The sequence below is a fragment of the Moschus berezovskii genome, chromosome 11 (genome assembly GCF_049115385.1).
Source record: "Moschus berezovskii isolate FMDL1 chromosome 11, NW_MosBer_1.0, whole genome shotgun sequence".
Lineage (NCBI taxonomy): Eukaryota > Metazoa > Chordata > Mammalia > Artiodactyla > Moschidae > Moschus > Moschus berezovskii.
This window is the reverse complement of record NC_142470.1, coordinates 69375721-69396227: the sequence shown is the minus strand read 5'-3', so window position 1 is coordinate 69396227 and position 20507 is coordinate 69375721. Positions and strand designations below refer to the sequence as shown.

The 20507-nt window shown below is 40.0% G+C and overlaps 1 protein-coding gene across 3 annotated transcripts in view; it reads right to left on the bottom strand.

Moving 5' to 3' along the window:
* Positions 1-13446: 13446 nt before the first annotated feature.
* EFEMP1 (EGF-like fibulin extracellular matrix protein 1) overlaps positions 13447-20507 on the bottom strand; it is a 70416-nt gene continuing 63355 nt past the window's right edge. For all 3 annotated transcript variants that reach the window (XM_055399613.1, XM_055399615.2, XM_055399614.2), the window contains exon 11: positions 13447-14075. In XM_055399613.1, coding sequence (XP_055255588.1) covers positions 13914-14075 — 162 coding nt within the window. In that variant the 3' untranslated portion in view covers positions 13447-13913. The remainder of the gene's footprint in view (positions 14076-20507) is intronic.

The following is a 20507-nucleotide window of genomic DNA, read 5'->3' as shown; positions in this document are numbered from 1 at the left end:
TTTTTCCCTGCCTATGCAAATATTCTAAGGCTCAGATTAAATATTCTTTTTTATTTTCACAAAAGCCCCATAATTGCTAGGTGCGGGACTACTTCATGTGATCAGGGATGCATTCAGGCTTTGAGCAAAGCCTATACATATTTAGAAGCTCACTTTAAGGGAAAGAATACAAATTATAAATGCAAAATTAGACACAAAAGGGAATTCTTATTTAAAATAACAAAACAAATCACAAATCACAAGATTTAAAAGCTGACAGTAAACATTACAAAGTCTAGGAAAATAATATTTTTTTATTAATTAGCTACCAGGAACTCCTTGGTAATACTTTTCCTCCTACATTTTGGATACATACCTTTTGATTGCCTATGGCCACAACTTTGCAGCCAGGAAATTAAAAAAGACGCTTACTCCTTGGAAGGAAAGTTATGACCAACCTAGATAGCATATTAAAAAGCAGAGACATCACTTTGTCAACAAAGGTCCGTCTAGCCAAGGCTATGGTTTTTCCCGTGGTCATGTATGGATGTGAGAGTTGGACTGTGAAGAAAGCTGATCGCCGAAGAATTGATGCTTTTGAACTGTGGTGCTGGAGAAGACTCTTGAGAGTCCGTTGGACTGCAAGGAGATCCAACCAGTCCATCCTAAAGGAGATCAATCCTGGGTGTTCATTGGAAGGACTGATGCTAAAGCTGAAACTCCAATACTTTGGCCACCTCAAGTGACGAATTGACTCACTGGAAAAGAGTCTGATGCTGGGAGGGATTGGGGGTGGGAGGAGACGGGGACGACAGAGAATGAGATGGCTGGATGGCATCACCGACTGGATGGACATGAGTTTGAGTGAACTCTGGGAGGTGGTAATGGACAGGGAGGCCTGGCATGCTGTGATTCATGGGGTCGCAAAGAGTCGGACACGACTGAGCGACTAAACTGAACTGAACTGAACTGATGGCCACAACTTTGTAACATCATTTCTTTTTCTTGAAATTTTTATTTTATATTGGAGTATTATTGATTCAATGTGTTAGTTTCAGGTGTACAACAAAGTGACTCAGTTATAAATATTCATGTATTTATTCTTTTTAAAATTTCTTTCCAATTTAGGCTATTGCAGACTATTGAGAAGAATTCCCTGTGCTCTACAGTAGGTTCTTATAGAAAGAAGAGAAAGATAACCCAATCTTTCTTCTAGAATGGTTGAGAACAATTTTAAATTGACATATTTACCAAAAGATTTCTTTGGTTTCAAGAGCCATTTTGGCAATGTCATACAAATTTTTGAAATTGTTGTTAAATTTGGAAACCTCTAGCAAGCTTCTATCATATAAGATATATACAACTGTAAATCACTCCTAGTTTTCTTGTGCAAGAACTTATGTTAAACACCCTTTGAAATGGCCACAGTCACTTACTAATGAGTTGTCAATGACCTTGTTGTGGTGGTAAAATTACCAATTTTATGTTTTCTTTACTGATGTTGAGTGCAGCACTTTCACAGCATCATCTTTCAAGACTTGAAATAGCTCAACTGGAATTCCATCACCTCCACTAGCTTTGTTCATAGCAGATTTGGAAAACTCAGCAGTGGCCACAGGACTGGAAGAGGTCAGTCTTCATTCCAATCCCAAAGAAAGGCAATGCCAAAGAATGCTCAAACTACCGCACAATTGCACTCATCTCACACGCTAGTAAAGTCATGCTCAAAATTCTCCAAGCCAGGCTTCAGCAGTATGTGAACCGTGAACTCCCAGATGTTCAAGCAGGTTTTAGAAAAGGCAGAGGCACCAGCAAATTGCCAAGATCCACTGGATCATGGAGAAAGCAAGAGAGTTCCAGAAAAACATCTATTTCTGCTTCATTGACTAGGCCAAAGCCTTTGACTGCGTCGATCACAATAAACTGTGGAACATTCTGAAAGAGATGGGAATCCCAGACCACCTGACCTGTCTCTTGAGAAACCTGTATGCAGGTCAGGAAGCAACAGTCAGAACTGGACATGGAACAGACTGGTTCCAAATAGGAAAAGGAGTATGTCAAGGTTGTATATTGTCACCCTGCTTATTTAACTTATATGCAGAGTACATCATGAGGAACGCTGGGCTAGAAGAAGCACAAGCTGGAATCAAGATTGCTGGGAGAAATATCAATAACCTCAGATATGCAGATGACACTACCCTTATGGCAGAAAGTGAAGAGGAACTCAAAAGCCTCTTGATGAAAGTGAAAGAGGAGAGTGAAAAGGTTGGCTTGAAGCTCAACATTCAGAAAACAAAGATCATGGCATCTGGTCCCATCACTTCATGGGAAATAGATGGAAAAACAGTGGAAACAGTGTCAGACTTTATTTTTGGGAGCTCCAAAATCACTGCAGATGCTGATTGCAGCCATGAAATTAAAAGACGCTTGCTCCTTGGAAGGAAAGTTATGACCAACCTTGATAGTATATTAAAAAGCAGAGACATTACTTTGCCAACCAAGGTCTGTCTAGTCAAGGCAATGGTTTTTCCCGTGGTCATGTATGGATGTGAGAGTTAGACTGTGAAGAAAGCTGATCGCTGAAGAATTGATGCTTTTGAACTGTGGTGTTGGAGAAGACTCTTGAGAGTCCCTTGGATTGCAAGGAGATCCAACCAGTCCATTCTAAAGGAGATCAATCCTGGGTGTTCATTGGAAGGACTGATGCTAAAGCTGAAACTCCAATACTTTGGCCACCTCATGCGACGAGTTGACTCACTGGAAAAGACTCTGATGCTGGGAAAGGTTGAGGGCGGGAGGAGAAGGGGACGACAGAGAATGAGATGGCTGGATGGCATCACCGACTCTGGACATGAGTTTGAGTGAACTCCGGGAGTTGGTGATGGACAGGGAGGCCTGGCGTGCTGTGATTCATGGGGTCGTGGAGAGTCGGACACGACTGAGCGACTGAAATGAACTGAACTGAACTGAACTGAACTGAACTTTACTGATGTTAGTGTTCCATATCCAAGTAGCAGGACCCTTAAATTCCATCCCAACATGTTCACATGACTCATTCCTTTTTATTAATTTGATCAATGTAAGCATTTATTCATTATTTCTACTTGAAATTTATTTCTTCATTTCAGTGAATTATAGTTTTTTGGGGGACTATAGATTTGGGGGGATTAAAATGCAATTCTCACTGTCAAAATAATTTCTAGTGAGTTCTTATAGAAATATATGAAAAATATTTTCATGATATGGTGCATTTATAATTGCATATGCTATATACACTCTTCATTGAAGAACAATGTATTCAAAACCCTAAAGGATGATGCCATTAAAGGATGATGCCATCAAAGTGTTGCATTCAATTTGTCAGTAAATCTGGAAGACCTGGCTACAGGATTGGAAAAGGTCAATCCTCATCCCAATTCCTAAGAAGAGTAGTACCAAAGAATGTGCTAATCATTGGACAGTTGCACTCATCTTCCATGCTTAAAATCTTGCATGCTAAGACTTCAGCATTATATGAACTAAGAATTTCCAGATGTTCAAGCTTGATTTAGAAAAGGAAGAGGAACCAGAGATCAAATCACCAACATTTGCTGGATCATAGAGAGAGCTAGGGAATTCCAGAAAAACATTTACCTTTGTTTCATCGACTACATCAAAGCCTTTGACTGTTTGGATCATAATAAATGGAAAGCTCTTAAAGAGATGGGGATAACAGACCATCTTACCTGTCTCCTGAGAAACCTGTATGCAGGTCAAGAAGCAATAGTTAAAACCCTATATTAAACAACTGATTGGTTCAAGATTGAGAAAGCAGTATGATGATGTTGTCTGCTGTCACCCTGTTTGTTTAATCTATATGCTAAGCACATCACAAGAAATGCCAGGCTGGAATCAAGATAGGAGGGAGAAACATCAACAACCTCAGATATGCAGATGATACCACTCTAATGGCAGAAAGTGAAGAGGGACTAAAAAGCCTCTTGATAAGGGTGAAGGAGGAGAGTGAAAGAGCCGGCTTAAGACTAAATATTAAAAAAACTAAGATCATGGCATCCAGCCCCATTACTTCATGGCAAATAGAAGAAGAAAAGGTGCAAGTAGTTATAGATTTCCTCTTCTTGGGCTCTAAAATCATTGTGGATGGTGACTGCAGCCATGAAATCAGAAGATGTTTGTTTCTTGGCAGAAAAAGTATGACAAACCTAGACAATGTGTTGAAAAGCAGAGACATTGACAACAAAGGTCCATATAGTCAAGGCTATGGCCTTCCCAGTGATCACGTATGGTTGTGAGAGCTGGACGGTAAAGAAGGCGAAGCACCGAGAATTGATTCCTTCAAACTGTGGTGCTGGAGAAGACTCCTGAAAGTCCCTTAGACAGCAAGAAGATCAAACCAGTCAATCTTAAGGGAAATAAACCCTGAATACAGGTTGGAAGGACTGATGCTGTAACTGAAACTCCAGTATTTTGGTCATCTGATACGAACAGCTGACTCACTGGAAAAGTCCCTGAGGCTGGGAAAGACTGAGGGCAGAAGGAGAAGAGGGTGTCAGAGGATGAGATGGCTGGATGGCATCACCAATGCAATGGACATGAACTTGGGCAAACTTTGGGAGATGGTGAGGGACAGAGAGGCCTGACATGCTGCAGTTCATGGGGTTGTGAACAGTTGGACATGACTGGGAAACTGAACAACAACATGTTACATAATTAAATATATTCCTGAAAAGGTATTGATTAAAACCCAAATCTTTTGGTTTTCATTTTACACCCGTGATGATTGGGAGAATTTTTCATAGATTAGCTTCTGGCTCTTTCAAAACTTGTTTTTCTTCTACTACCTACTCTGGTGCTGGATACATGTGAAAATGTTAGTTGCTCAGTCATGTTCAACTGTCGTAGGACACATTAAACTGTGATAAGACCCCTAGCCTTGAATCTCTGTGCATGCTGTTAGGTAAAATTAACATGGAGGGTAGGTGGTAGGAACATTTTTAGAAGATATTCCTATGCCAGACAGGAACTGGAATTAAACATACATAGAAGCGATTGTGAACTATATATATATATATATATATATTTCTCTAAGGTGAAGTTAAATGTACTTTCGTAACTAGATATCTCTTTAAGAAAATTAGAGATACAAAGGGAACATTTCATGCAAAGATGGGCTCGATAAAGGACAGAAATGGTATGGACCTAACAGAAGCAGAAGTTATGAAGAAGAGGTGGCAAGAATACACAGAAGAACTGTACAGAAAAGATCTTCATGACCCAGATAATCATGATGGTGTGATACCTCACCTAGAGTCAGACATCCTGGAATGTGAAGTCAAGTGGGCCTTAGAAAGCATCACTATGAACAAAACTAGTGGAGGTGATAGAATTCCAGTTAAGCTATTTCAAATCCTAAAAGATAATGCTGTGAAACTGCTGCACTCAATATGCCAGCACATTTGGAAAACTCAGCAGTGCCCACAGGACTGTAAAACGTCAGTCTTCATTCCAATCCCAAAGAAAGGCAATGCCAAAGAATGCTCAAACTACTGCACAATTGCACTCATCTCACACGCTAGTAAAGTCATGCTCAAAATTCTCCAAGGCAGGCTTCAGCAATATGTGAACCGTGAACTTCCAGATGTTCAAGCTGGTTTTAGAAAAGGTGGAAGAACCGCAAATCAAACTGCCAATATCCGCTGGATCACCCTAAAAGCAAGAGAATTCCAGAAAAATATATATTTCTGCTTTATTGACTATGCCAAAGACTTTGATTGTGTGGATCACAATAAACTGTGGAAAATTCTACAAGAGATGGGAGTACCAGACCACCTGACCTGCCTCTTGAGAAACCTGTATGCAGGTCAGGAAGCAACAGTTAGAACTGGACATAGAACAACAGACTGGTTCCAAATAGGAAAAGGAGTACGTCAAGGCTGTATATTGTCACCCTGCTTATTTAACTTATATGCAGAGTACATCATGAGAAACACTGGGCTGGAAGAAGCACAAGCTGGAATCAAGATTGCTGGGAGAAATATCAATAACCTCAGATATGTGGATGACACCACTCTTATGGCAGAGAGTGAAGAGGAACTGAAGAGCCTCTTGTTGAAGGAGGAGAGTGAAAAAGTTAGCTTGAGGCTCAACATTCAGGAAACTAAGATCATGGCATCTGGTCCCATCACTTTATGGGAAATAGATGGGGAAACAGTGAAAACAGTGGCTGACTATTTTTTTGGGCTCCAAAATCACTGCTGATGGTGATTGCAGCCATGAAATTAAAAGATGCTTACTCCTTGGAAGGAAAGTTATGACCAACCTAGATAGCATATTCAAAAGCAGAGACATTACTTTGTCAACCAAGGTCCGTCTAGTCAAGGCTGCGGTTTTTCCGGTGGTCATGTATGGATGTGAGAGTTAGACTGTGAAGAAAGCTGAGCACTGAAGAATTGATGCTTTTGAACTGTGGTGCTGGAGAAGACTCTTGAGAGTCCCTTGGACTGCAAGGAGATCCAACCCGTCCATCCTAAAGGAGATCAATCCTGGGTGTTCATTGGAAGGACTGATGCTAAAGCTGAAACTCCAATACTTTGGCCACCTCATGCGAAGAGTTGACTCATTGGAAAACACCCTGATGCTGGGAGGGATTGGGGGCAGGAGGAAAAGGGGACGACAGAGGATGAGATGGCTGGATGGCATCACCGACTTGATAGACATGAGTTTGAGTAAACTCCGGGAGTTGGTGATGGAAAGGAAGGCCTGGCGTGCTGTGATTCTTGGGGTCACAAAGAGTCGGACATGACTCAGTGACTGAACTGAACTTAAATCTTGGGCTGGATTCCCCAAAATCCTTATGACCATCCCAGTGCTATCTAACACAAGAAGTGTGAAAGGGGGCCCTAAGAGGAATGATCAGTCCTAATCCATTTGGCTGAAATGTATTACTTTTTCAAATTTTGCAAAAATATATGATGACATGGGCACATTGTAGCTTCAGAGCCTTGGAAAGGATGATGCAAGGGAAAGGCCTTGAAGCTTTAGCTTTACTGCTGCTGCTGCTGCTAAGTTGCTTCAGTCGTCTCCGACTTGCGACTGCATAGACGGCAGTCCACCAGGCTCCCCCATCCCTGGGATTCTCCAGGCATGAACACTGGAGTGGGTTGCCATTTCCTTCTACAATGCATGAAAGTGAAATTCATCTTTGAATGGCAACTAATTTGATATAAAACTCTATAGTTGGACTTGTGCTCTGGAATCAGGCTCATGGTGTTAAGTGTACAATACCACTGTACATAATATCTTGCATGTCTTTGCATTGAATGAACATGTTCGGGGCCTGATTTGCTAAATGAGTGATACACAGAGGAGAAAAAAACTTGAGTTTTTTCCAGAGAAAGGAAGAGAGGGGGAAAAAAGATGAAGAACCAACAGAAAAAGATTCAGGAAAGGCTTATGTGTATGAAACCATCAGGTCATGTGCTTCTGTGGTCAGAATCCAAGCAGTGTGGGTATTGCTGCCTGGCAGACAGTCCTTCAGCAGCAAGAGCTTACTGAGGTTTGCAGTAGAAGTTTCTAGCTCCCTGACAACATCCCGCATCAAACCTTAGTCTCTCTTCTCCTCTGCCTGAGGGCTTTCTCCAGTGCCAGAAAGCTCACCCGCTGCAGGTAGTTGTAACTGGGTGTGTGTGGCAACCCTCCCACAGGGATGGGAGTCTGTCTAGGCAGCTTCTAGTGGGAGGCTTTTGCGGAGAGTTCCACACTGTATCTCAGAGGCTCCCCAGAGAAACTAAGCACTAATTTGCTCGCAGAAGAGACCCACGCATTAACTCACGCAGTTGTTAGCATCTCTCTCTTCCCTGACTCACTGTCCCCAGTTTCTCACCTGTGCTTCCTCAGTTAACCTGTCAAACGTCCCGCACTCAGTTCCGTGACAGGGTCTTCTTCTGGGCAACAGAAACCAAGACACCTGGTTTAAGTCACTTTAAGAAACATAATATAAACATTAAAATAAAAAACATGGAATACAGTTTTTAAAGGAAATAATTTGGTATTCAACAAAATTATTTGTGTTAAATGCGTCTGTTTAAAAAGAATGCTGAAATTCTGATGAAATTTATTTAGTTTCTATAGGAAGATAAAAAAGAACCAAATTATTGCATTCAGGGCTTTAAAATTCTCTTGCATTTATAATCCAACTCTGGCTTATTAAAGGAGTCTGTGCTCTGTTAACATACACATGCGCTTATAAACAGCTTAAATAGACATGTGTGTTGACTACATATAAATGGCAGTTAACTTTTGGCCTTGTTTCTGTTCAACAATCCTGATATTTTAGTCTGCTGGCCAGATGAAACAAGATTGGTTTTTTGGTACCAGATGTGTCACAGTTTGCATTTGTATTTTGCAGGTGCTCCCCCCAGCTGGGAAGATGGAAACTTGCCCTCTCTCTGAGATGATGAGTCAGGATAGAAATACAAATGTGTTAAAAATAATTCAACATATTAATGGAAGGCCTTGTCCCTTGTGGGCTTCTTATGTGTAACATATGAGTATGCCAGCAGCTGTTCTATATTTTAAAAGAAGAACTAGAAAGTTAGAAGCATACATGGCCATTCAAAACATAAGCAACTGCTTGCAATCATGGAAAGAAGGTTCAACAATAAACTTGTATTTGTGAAGCTTCCCCCCAAATAATAATCCCACTGGGTCATGTTCAGATGGTCTTAGGGTACTGAACAATCTTTCTATTTCCATCCTTTGCATTTACTGAAACAACTTCATTATAGAGGCAGAGTGGTAGAGAGAACTATATTCTTTAGATAAAAATGGGGATGGAATTTCTAGCTTATTTCCACCCTCTAATATTTATATATTTTAAATCACAGTAAAAAGTCCTTAACTTTTTTTGGGGGGGCCATTTTTCAAATTGAGGATGAGGTGAATTAAGTAAATGATGTTATCATAGTATTTATTTTGGCTGCACTGGGTCCTCAATGCAGCATATGGGCTCTTTGTTGGTGCAGTTGGGCTTTCTCTAGTTGCAGTGAGTGGGGGTTTATTCTCTAGTTGCGGTGCAGAGGCTTCTCATAGTGATGGCTTTTGTGGAGCACGGGCTCTAGGGTGCGTGGGCTTTAAGAGTTGTGGCGCACAGGCTTAGTTGCCCCACAGCATGTGGGATCTTAGTTCTTGAAAAAGGGATCAAACTCATGTCCCTTGCAGTGGAAGGTGTATTCTTAACCACTGGACCACCAAGGAAGCCCTAGGGAGATCATTTTAACTTAAACATTGTGAAAGAACCAAAAGCCCCACAGTCAGCTGAGTTGTTAATAAAATATGGTATCTCTTATGTTATTTCAAGCCTCTAAAGCAAGAATGCTTTAGGTGATGAGGTGATGATGTTCGTTGTCTGCTCCTTCAATAAACACCTAATGAATGTTAACTGATATCAGGACTGGCAGTAATCTTTCATTAACCCCTTACCTTCCACTGATCTTATGGGAGGAAGGACTCATTGTCTTTTTGTCTAGTTTCTGAATGAGGAGAATGCTCACCCCTTTCCACCCTTACTGTCGCTCTCAAATCTCTCCCGTGCAGAGAGTTCTGTTTGTACCTTTAGGAATAGGCTTTCTTTTTTCCTTTTAGAAATCTCTAAGCTCTCAAGTATAGTAAGGTCTACATGATTGGTCCTTGAGTTTCAGTTTCTAGAGTTCAGAAGTATTTTGTGGAACAATTATTTTTGCCTCGCTGGAGTTTTTTCAGGGAACAAATGAGCAAAGTTTAACAGAGTAAATCAGAATCAGGTTAGTACCTGTGCTATTTCAATCTTTTTGCAGTTAACAGCAGTGGTGACAACTGCTCTTGGTAATCAGCAAAGCTGGTCCACAGTTTGGGGTGGATACTGCAGGAAGAAGCTTGGAAGGAAAGTGATTGCTTGTTGGTGTTGAAATTTGGAGTATAGCCAACAAAAAGAGCCCTAATCTAAGTCATAAGACATTCATTCAAGGCACAGTGCTCTTGCTCAATAAACTGTGACCTTGAAAGTCTTTTAAAAAAAGTTTTGTTTATTTATTATTGGAGTATATTTGCTTTACAATGTTGTATTAGTTTTTATTGTACAGCAAAGTGAATCACATTTAGATCACCATAAAGCATTGAGTAGGTTGAGCAAGTGTTAATAACTTGGTTTCACCAGGTGGCATCTAAGTTTAGAATTCTATTATAATTAAAAAGAAGTGTAGGTAATGGGAGATTTTATGTTTAGAAGAGATGAAGTCTGCATATTGTCAAAAAACCTATTTAAGAGGGAAATTTGGCAGCTGAAGGGATGTTATTCCCCTTTTGAGAAGTCTTAGCAACCAAGAGTTCTTTTCTAACTGCTATCAGAAAATACCTCTGTCCAGTCAGAGAGCATGGAAGTTTCAGAACCCAGGTATGGGCATTGGACTGGTGATAGAAATTACTAGTTCAGTCTTCATTATTGAGGCTTACTGAATAAGAACATGTGGTTTTTTCTGGAAGCATGTTTGGAAGTGTGGGAACCTATGACTTGAATTTTTTGCTGGCAAAACAAAGTAAAATCATTTTCAGTTTAACATGAGAAATAATATTTCAGTTATAATCAGTAGAAAGGAACAAACATGCATAATTTAACAGTGAAAACTAAAAAAATGTTATTTTGAATTGTAATTTAAAAATTTATAGCTAAACTTATTTCTCATGTCCTTGTCCCTAGCAATGAACTCTCATTTTGAATACATATTTTGGGGTAGGAGCTATTAGTTTTCTTTTTTACCAATGTCCAGTGCTTCCCAAGGGAGAAGGCAATGGCAGCCCACTCCAGTACTCTTGCCTGGAAAATCCCATGGACGGAGGAGCCTAGTAGGCTGCAGTCCATGGGGTCGCTAAGAGTCGGACACAACTGAGCGACTTCACTTTCACTTTTCACTTTCATGCACTGGAGAAGGAAATGGCAACCCAACCCAGTGTTCTTGCCTGGAGAATCTCAGGGACAGGGGAGCGTGGTGGGCTGCCATCTCTGGGATTGCACAGAGTCGGACATGACTGTAGCAACTTAGCAGCAACAGCAGCAGCAGTGCTTCCCAACAGCCACTGCATACAAAGAAGACTCAATGTTGTAAAAAGTTTGGCAAATAGAGCCACCTTTTCTCTCAATGCAGCTCAGGTATGAGGAATAGTTATAGTTTTTAAAGATGAAAAAAACACCTTGTTTCAATATCCTAGTTTTATGTATAAAGAAACCAAGGTGCCAAGAAGCTAATGTTAGAATTGAGACTCAAACCATGGTTCTTCTGTGCTCCATCACACTATTAGATGTTCGAAGAGACTACTGTAGAAGCTGCTCAATTAATGTTTGCTGCTGAATAATAATGACTCTGATGATGAATTATTTTCATAATTCTTATCCATGGGAGCTGGTTTAAACCAGTGATTCTCATGGAGGAGGGAAGGTGGGAGTCACGTGTAGTTTGAAAACAAAGCTTTGCTTTACTGCTTTGGTTTGTTTTCAGTGATATTTACCTTATTTTGAATTTCAAATTATGTTTGAAGAGAGCACGAGATTTTTATGTTTACTGAGGACAACTGTACCTGTAAAGTGACTCATGTGTTAGCTTCTTTCAGGATTTTGCTTCTGTGAATAAAATTTATTTTTCACTTGCTCTTCCTTTTAGTTAAAAATGAAAGTAAAAATGGGTGATTTAGACTATAATCAGTTTCCTTTTGGATATTCCAGATACATAGAAATTATAGGTGTAAACAACCTATCAACTATAGTCTATAAACTGATGAATGGATAAACAAATGTGGTATATTTATACAATGGAATATCACTCAATCATAAAAAGGAGTGAAATACTTACATATCATGGCTAAACTTTGAAGACATTACGCCAAGTGAAAGAAGCCAGACACAGAAGGACATCTATTGTATGATTCTAGTTGGATGAAACATCTAGAATAGGCAAATTCGGAGAGATAGAAAGTAGACAAGTGGTAACTCCCACCAAAGCTTGTGAGAAGGGGGAATGAGGATTGACTGCTAATGGGTATGGACTTTATTTTTGAGTTATGGACATGACACAAAACTAGGTAGTGGTGATATTTGCATAATATTGTAATATACTAAACGCCACTGAATTGTACACTGTAAAATGGTGAGTTTTATCCGTATTTTACAATTAAAAAGAAGAAAAGGGATTGCACCAGTGACACTTTGTCAACCCTTTTCATGTGTTTATGATTTGTGAATAGGACTAGGTGTTGGGATGAAAGGGAGACCATCTTGTTTGCAGTTAATGGCTTCTGTAGGTCCCCAAAAATATATACATAAAATATATTATTATTTTATCATAGATTATATTTAAATTATATATATAAATTATAATGTATAAAATATTTGTAGAATATATTATTGTGTGTGCTTAGTCACTCAGTTGTGTCTGACTCTTTACAGCCTCGTGGACTGCAGCCTGCCAGGCTCCTCTGTCCATGGGGATTATCCAGGCAAGAATACTAGAGTGGGTTGCTATGCCCTCCTCCAGGGGGTCTTACCAACCCAGGGATCGAACCCAGGCCTCCCACATTGCAGGGGGATTTTTTACTGACTGAGCCACCAGGGAATACTGGGGTGGGTAGCCTATCCATTCTCCAGAAAATCTTCCTGACCCAGAAATTGAACAGGGGTCTCCTGCCTTGCAGGTGGATTCTTTACCAACTGAGCTACCAGGGAAGCCAGAAGTATATATAACCTATGCAGGGGCTTCCCAGGTGGTGCAATGCAAGAGGTGCAAGAGATGTGAGTTTGATCCTTGGGCTGGGAAGATCCCCTGGGGTAGGAAATGGCAACCCACTCCAGTATTCTTGCCTGAAAAATTCCATGGACAGAGAAGCCTGGTGGCCTACATTCCACGGGGTCACAAAGAGTTAGATACAACTCAGCAACTGAGCACACAGACACATTTTAATACATAGATTATATGTACTTCTATAATTATATTTTAGAGGTGGGGGTAGAAGGTCAGGACTTATTCATGTCACCAGAACCTGACCATGCTGGCACTCTGATCTTGGACTTCCAGCCTCCAGACTGTGAGAAATAAATTTATGTTGTTTATAAGCCACTCAGTTAGTCTATAGTATTTTGTTATAGCAAAATACTAGTCAAACTGACTAGTACACCAAGTTTGCTTCTTCTGGTCAGCTCCAAGTGGTTTAGAAATGAATTTGTTTTCTCATCTCCTTCCCATAGATTTCTCAATATGATAATTTTCTAGGGGATATCTTATTCATTTTGGGAATTTTGCTTTCTGTTTTTGTTTACATTCATAACAAAAATTTCTGAAAAAATGTAAAATATAGAAACTACTATACTATGTGATAGTGATTTATTACTATGTAATAAACAACTACTTTATACTGATCATAAAAGTAAAAACCAACACAAATATCCTCATTTTCTAAAGAAATATATCTTTATTGACTTTTTTCATTTTCTTACAAAGCAGTTAAAATCTCATTCTTGAACTTGCATGCTGTTCAATGTTATGGTGCTGTCTCCTTATGAGACTGTCAGTGGAGCTGTGGTAAGTTTCCTTAAGCACCACAGAAGACAATCATTGCATGGTCCCACTTTTCCAGAAAAGAATCCAAGTTTCACCAGAAAGAGTATGCTTAGCTCTCTTGCAGAAGACCAGTTTAGTGGATTAATGTCGAATTTACATACAGTAAGAAAGACAACCTTTGAATCTTTACAGATTAAATGCCCACTTTATACCATGGTGTAATTGTTTGAATTATTCATGAGTGTACAGTATATAGATGTAGATGAACTAGATATGTCTATAAATAAAATAGTGCTTTAAGATAACAATATTCTTTGGCTGATTTAAATGCCTACAGTGGACTCTTTAAAAACACTAAAATGAAAATGGCCCCACTATTATTGTCAATCTTAACACTGAACTAGTGCGGAAGGTTCCTATACTGTTGACTGTCAGCATCTCCAGGTCCACTATATATTCTCTTGGTCCTGATAGCGACTTCACCAGCACAAGCATTGCACTTACAGGACTTGTTTGCTAAAATGAAAGAAAAATGAGGGAGTGAGAGAATAATTTTTCCTTTATTGGAGTTTCTATTATTTGTGAATACACTTTCTTATAAGAATTAGGGGAACAATTCTGATGTAGGATTAAAGTCACTACTTAGTCCATTCTTGGTTATAATCCTTGAATCTTGTCTCTCGTCCACACAGTCATTAGTTTCAGATATAGGGACATGCTTTTTTGATAGTTCTTTGTTTTCTTTCATCTCTCTGTGTTAATTTTTCTCTTCACTTTTATTGAGTAGTTATATCAATAAAAGACTGCAGTTCAAATGAGAATGACTCATTATAGAGACTGCAGTTTATGTGAGAATCTGATATTTTTTGGACTGATAAAAAAAGTTGTCACCTTTCACTTCTCACCATTGTGGATCTGTTTATATTCTAATAGGTGAAGAGATATGTAAATAGTTTCAATAGAATGTGGCAAATGCTAAGATATGCGGGGATATGCAGGGTTACATGAAGATACATAGAGGCATATGTGTTAGTTGCTCAGTCGTGTCTGACTCCTTGTGACCCCATGGGCTGCAGCCTGATAGGCTCCTCTGTCCATGGAATTTCTCAGGCAAGAATACTGGAGTGGGTTGCTATTCCCTTCTCTAGGAGATCTTCCAGACCCAGGGATTAAACTTGGGTCTCTTGCATTGCAGGCAGATTCTTTACCATTTGAGCCACCAGGGAAGTCCATTTAGAGGTGTATACACACAGGGAAAAAGAGAGGAACTCTGAAGCATTAAGGGAAGGCTTTTGATGCTTGAGGACAGTCACCCAGAATAATTGGGAATTTTGTAAAGAAGGATGTTCTGGAGCAATGGATGCAGTTTCATTTTGATGGACAATATGATGGGCACTGGAGACTCCAGAGAGATCAGTTTGGACAGTCAGGCAGGTAGATGTGTGGATCTGGGTGCCAAGAGGAGGGCAGGGATAGAAACAATGGATTAGGACTTTTGCTGTCACTTCAATTGTGTGCATGCTAAGTCGCTTCAGTTGTGTCTGACTCTTTGTGACCCTATGGACTGTAGCCTGCCAGGCTCTTCTGTCCATGGGATTCTCTAGGCAAGAACACTGGGGTGGGTTGTCATGCTCTCCTCCAGGGTATCTTCGTGACCCAGGGATGGAACCCGAGTCTCTTATGTCTCTTGCATTGGCAGGTGGGTTCTTTAATACTAGCACCACCTTGGGAGCCCAGTCACTTCAACAGATGGACATTAAACCAAGGGAGAAAATGTATACATGACTGGGTCTGGGAGAGGCCAGCATTTAAGGATGGGCAGAAGAGAAGCCATTGAAGGAAGCTGAGAAGAAATAATTAAGTAGAAAACAGATGAACAGCAAGAAGTGCCCATAGAGCAGTGGAGGATGAGGGTGACTAGAACTAAAAAATGCCTCTGATATAGCAGTATGGATGCTGTTGGTGGCTTTTTTTTCCAGAACAATTTCAGTAAGGTAGTGGGAATAGAAGGCGGAAGAGTAACTAGGAAGTGAGAAAGTAGAGACTGTGGTTACAGACTATGCTTTAAGAACCTTGGCGAGGAAGGGAAAACAGAGAGAGGAGGCAACATCTAGAGGGAAAACAAGCTGGATATGTATGAGGTATATTAGAATTTAATAGGGTAAGTTCCCAAAGGAAATGGAATGAAGAATACAGGGGTGAGTTGGCCTTGATGGATAGAAGTGAAAGTTTGTCTTTGGAAAATTCAAGCAAGAAGGACAGAAGGGGGACACATGGAATTAAATTTGTAAGGGATAGGATGATAAGTTCAAATAATTCAAGACTGTTGGTTTCAGTGGTTTCAGAAGAGTAGGAGGTGAGTTCATCTACTGAAAATGAAGGGTGACTCCATGGATATGAATTTGAACAAGCTCCGGGAGTTGGTAATGGACCAGGAAACCTGGAGTGCTGCAGTCCATAGGGTTGCAAAGAGTCAGATATGACTGAGCAACTGAACTGAGGTACTTAAAGAGTATGGGGACATTTGCAATTAGTGACGAACAAAAGAAAGTAATAGGATTGCTGAGCATACTGAGGACACATCTGAAGATTTAAAATATTACCAATCTGTGCTGACAAGGTGGGTATGAATAAAGATATGGATTATGTGATTGATATAGGGTTGCTGGACAGGGGGTGGAGATGCTGATGACAGTAGTTCAAGGGTCCATTAAGAAGTTGATAGGCTGTAAGAAAATGGGGGATGAGGGGTCAGAGGACTAACATCACTTTGAAGGTAAAGTGAGGGCATGAAAGAGAAGGAGAATCAGTCCCTGAGGGGATCACTGGAGACTAAGATTCCAGTGTAGAACTGTTCTGCCTGATAAAAGTGTCCATCATGTGGCTATGGGGTGGTGAAGCTGAAGTTCATGGGGGATGACACGGCCAGAGAGTTGTAGGCTAAGCTTCTGGATGACTATCAGTTCAGTTCAGTTCAGTTCAGTCGCTCAGTCGTGTCCGACTCTCCGCGACCCCATGAATTACAGCACGCCAGGCCTCCCTGTCCATCACCAACTCCCGGAGTTCACTCAAACTCATGTCCACAGAGTTGGTGATGCCATCCAGCCACCTCATTCTCTGTCGTCCCCTTCTCCCGCCCCCAACCTTTCGACTATAATAATGCCCAATTCTGAGTGATCTCACCTACTCTCTACACACTCTCCCTAAGTGAGCTCATCCATAGCCATGGCTTCAAGTATGACATATCTGCCAGTGACTTTAAAGTCTATACTAGGAATTCCAAGCCCACATATCCAATACTCTACTCAGATTTACTTGGAAGTCTCAAGGCAACCAGTATTCCATATGTCCAAACTGAACTCCTTGGCTTCCTCTCCACTAACTCCTTCCTTATCTCAGTAAATGGTCCCACCATCTACTGTTGCTCAAGACAGAAACTTGGAGGTTATCCATGATGTTTCATTCTCCTTCACCTCCCCATAAAAAACAGCTTACCAAGTCATGTAGTTCTTCGTATATCATCATAAATCTGTCCAGTTCTTTTGGACACACTGCTACCACCCTAGTCCCCCATCTTTTGAATTACTGGTCTCTCCATTTCCATTTTTGCTTCAGTTCAATCCAGGCTCTACAGTGTAGCCAGGGTTTGTTTGTTTGTTTGTTTTTTAATGAAAATCTTACAGCAACTCCTCTTCTTGAAACCCTTAGTATGGTCTGTCATGCATTACGTGATATAGGCCCTGCTCATCGCTCTAGTGGAGAAGGCTATGGCGAGCCACTCTGGTACTCTTGCCTAGAAAATCCCATGGACGGAGGAGCCTGGTAGGCTGCAGTCCATGGGGTCGCTACGAGTCAGACATGACTGAGCAACTTCACTTTCACTTTTCACTTTCACACATTGGAGAAGGAAATGGCAACCCACTCCAATGTTCTTGCCTGGAGAATCCCAGGGACCGGGGAGCCTGGTGGGCTGCCGTCTATGGGGTCACACAGAGTCGGACACGACTGAAGTGACTTAGCAGCAGCAGCAGCAGCAGCATCTCTCTAGGCTTCTCTCAAATCACTCTGCATATAGCATCTGGAGTTGTAGATCAACTTGTCTGCTTTTTATTGCTTCCATTTGCTAGTCTCTAACTGTTAGTCTTCAGTTTAAATCTATTCTCAGGAAGCTCCCAGACCACCACTATCTTAGTTAGGGTTGACATGTAGTGTGCTCATGAGGAATTTGCCATGTTCAGTTGAAGCATTCAGCACACTTGTGAACACTTGTTCAATGTCTTGACCATAAGCCCCACTGGGGCCAAAACTGGTTTGGTTTTATTCACGGCTCTATCTCTAGAACCTAGCATGGTACTTGCCTCTTATAGGTAACAGTGATACCTTGAAGGTGTTGATTGAATTAATTCATTCATTTAAAAACATTTTTGAGCACCTGCAAAATGCCAGGTACCATTCATTCTATGTGCTGTGCATGGAAAAGTGAACAGATAGACAATGTCTCTGCTCATTGCCCTCACGTTGTAGTAGGTGACATAGACAAATATTATGGAAGGTGGTGTTAGGGGTTGTGAAGAAAAATAAGTCTCAGTAAGGGAGGAAGGATATTGGTTGGTCTGGGTGAAAGATGGTATTCTACCTTCAATTTCATGTATTACTTCTTTCTAATGTGTTCACTTTTCTAAGGAAGAAGATTTTCTCAGTATTCTCCCTAAAGGAATATAAATAAAATCCTATATCACTCAGATTCTTTCAAGGATAAGGTCCAGTCTCATGCTTCTCAAGAAATTGTCTCTGACTCCTAATTCTTTGAGGTCTTGGGACATGGAATTAAACACAATTAAACACTGCTACTGTTTTCATAGGTGTTAACTATGCCACAAAGTAATATCTAAAGCTCTCTGATATAAGGAACTCTGTATTACATAAACTTAGCATGGAACTGAGCATATAGTAAGTGTTTAATTAATGCCTGCTGATTGTAAATGGCCTCAGCACAAGTGGAATTTCAGTATAGACATTTTGTAGGATTTTATACAACTACTTTTTCAATTATGTGATAAGAAGTAGTCTTGAAATATCTTTTTATTTTAAATGCTTCTTTTTGGTTTTCAAATAGTAGTATTTAACTCTGGGATTATATAAATTGACAATGTTTTATATCATTCATTAAAAGGGATGATATATTTACTTGAAAAAATACTGTATTTATACTTGAAAATATCAAATTGATAAGTGCACTGATATGAATCATGAAACTTTAATAGTGCCATGTTCATTTAAAAAAATATGCAGGAACTTTGCAAAACTATTTGTTGATATTCCTAGGAAATTTTTTTTTCTTAAATTATACCTAAGAGTCCCAAATGTAAAATTATTTTTAAAGTAGATTTTAAGATGAATCTATTTTGTTGCCATGGGTTACAAATAATGTGATTTCTTTGGGCTAAAATTATTAAATTGTTATTATCTGAACTGTGTGAAGTTCCTTTAAAGTAAATTTCTTATAAATATCTAGTATATCTCAAATTTAAAGCATCAAATTTTAAAGAAGTTTATTTTTAGTCATTAGAAAAAAGAATAGTAACAGATTGTATTTGGGTTGGATTTTTCTCTTCAGAAGTTGGTCATGAGAAATTAATCATTTCTAATTTACTGGCAAAGAAACAGAATCACATAATTCTGGAGCTGGAAGGGAACTTAATATATCAAAGAACAGGATAAACATGTAAACATTAAGAATCTGTAAACTTTACCACAAGGATGAATTTCCCAATTTACTTTTCATATTCTCAAAATGAAATATTGACCTTAAAATTTGATTAAAAATGAAGAGTGCCCAAAGGAGTTTTGAGAAAATTGTAACTGGATGAATAACATCCTTAACATGAAATAGTTACCGTAACCCTGTAAACTGGTTGGTGGGGTGCCATCATTTTCACATGAACTGGTGAGCCATATTTAAAATGTCAGAATTTTAACCTAAAATGAACTTGCTAAGATTTTGTAGGGGGACTGGAAGGTTGAGGCACTGCAGTCAGGAAGATCTGCTGGGAAACCCTTGGAGGGATTAGAGAGGTGCGAAGAGCAAAGGGAAACAGGAAAGATACAAGCATCTGAATGCAGAGTTCCAAAGAATAACAAGGAGAGAAAAGAAAGCCTTCCTCAGCAATCAATGCAAAGAAATAGAGGAAAACAACAGAATAGGAAAAACAAGAGATCTCCTCAAGAAAACTAGAGATACCAAGGGAACATTTCATGCAAAGATGGGCTTGATAAAGGACAGAAATCATATGGCCCTAACAGAAGCAGAAGATATTAGGAAGCGGTGGCAAGAATACACAGAAGAACTGTACAAAAAAGATCTTCACGACGAAGATAATCACGATGGCGTGATCACTCACCTGGAGCCAGACATCTTGGAATGTGAAGTCAAGTGGGCCTTAGAGAGCATCACTACGAACAAAGCTAGTGGAGGTGATGGAATTCCAGTTGAGCTATTTCAAATCCTGAAAGATGATGCTGTGAAAGTGCTGCACTCAGTATGCCAGCACATTTGGAAAACTCAGCAGTGGCCACAGGACTGGAAAAGGTCAGTCTTCATTCCAATCCCAAAGAAAGGCAAGGCCAAAGAATGCTCAAACTACCGCACAATTGCACTCATCTCACACGCTAGTAAAGTCATGCTCAAAATTCTCCAAGCCAGGCTTCAGCAGTGTGTGAACCATGAACTCCCAGATGTTCAAGCAGGTTTTAGAAAAGGCAGAGGCACCAGAGATCAAATTGCCAACATCCGCTGGATCATGGAGAAAGCAAGAGAGTTCTAGAAAAACATCTATTTCTGCTTCATTGACTATGCCAAAGCCTTTGACTGTGTGGATCACAATAAACTGTGGAACATTCTGAAAGAGATGGGAATACCAGACCACCTGATCTGCCTCTTGAGAAACC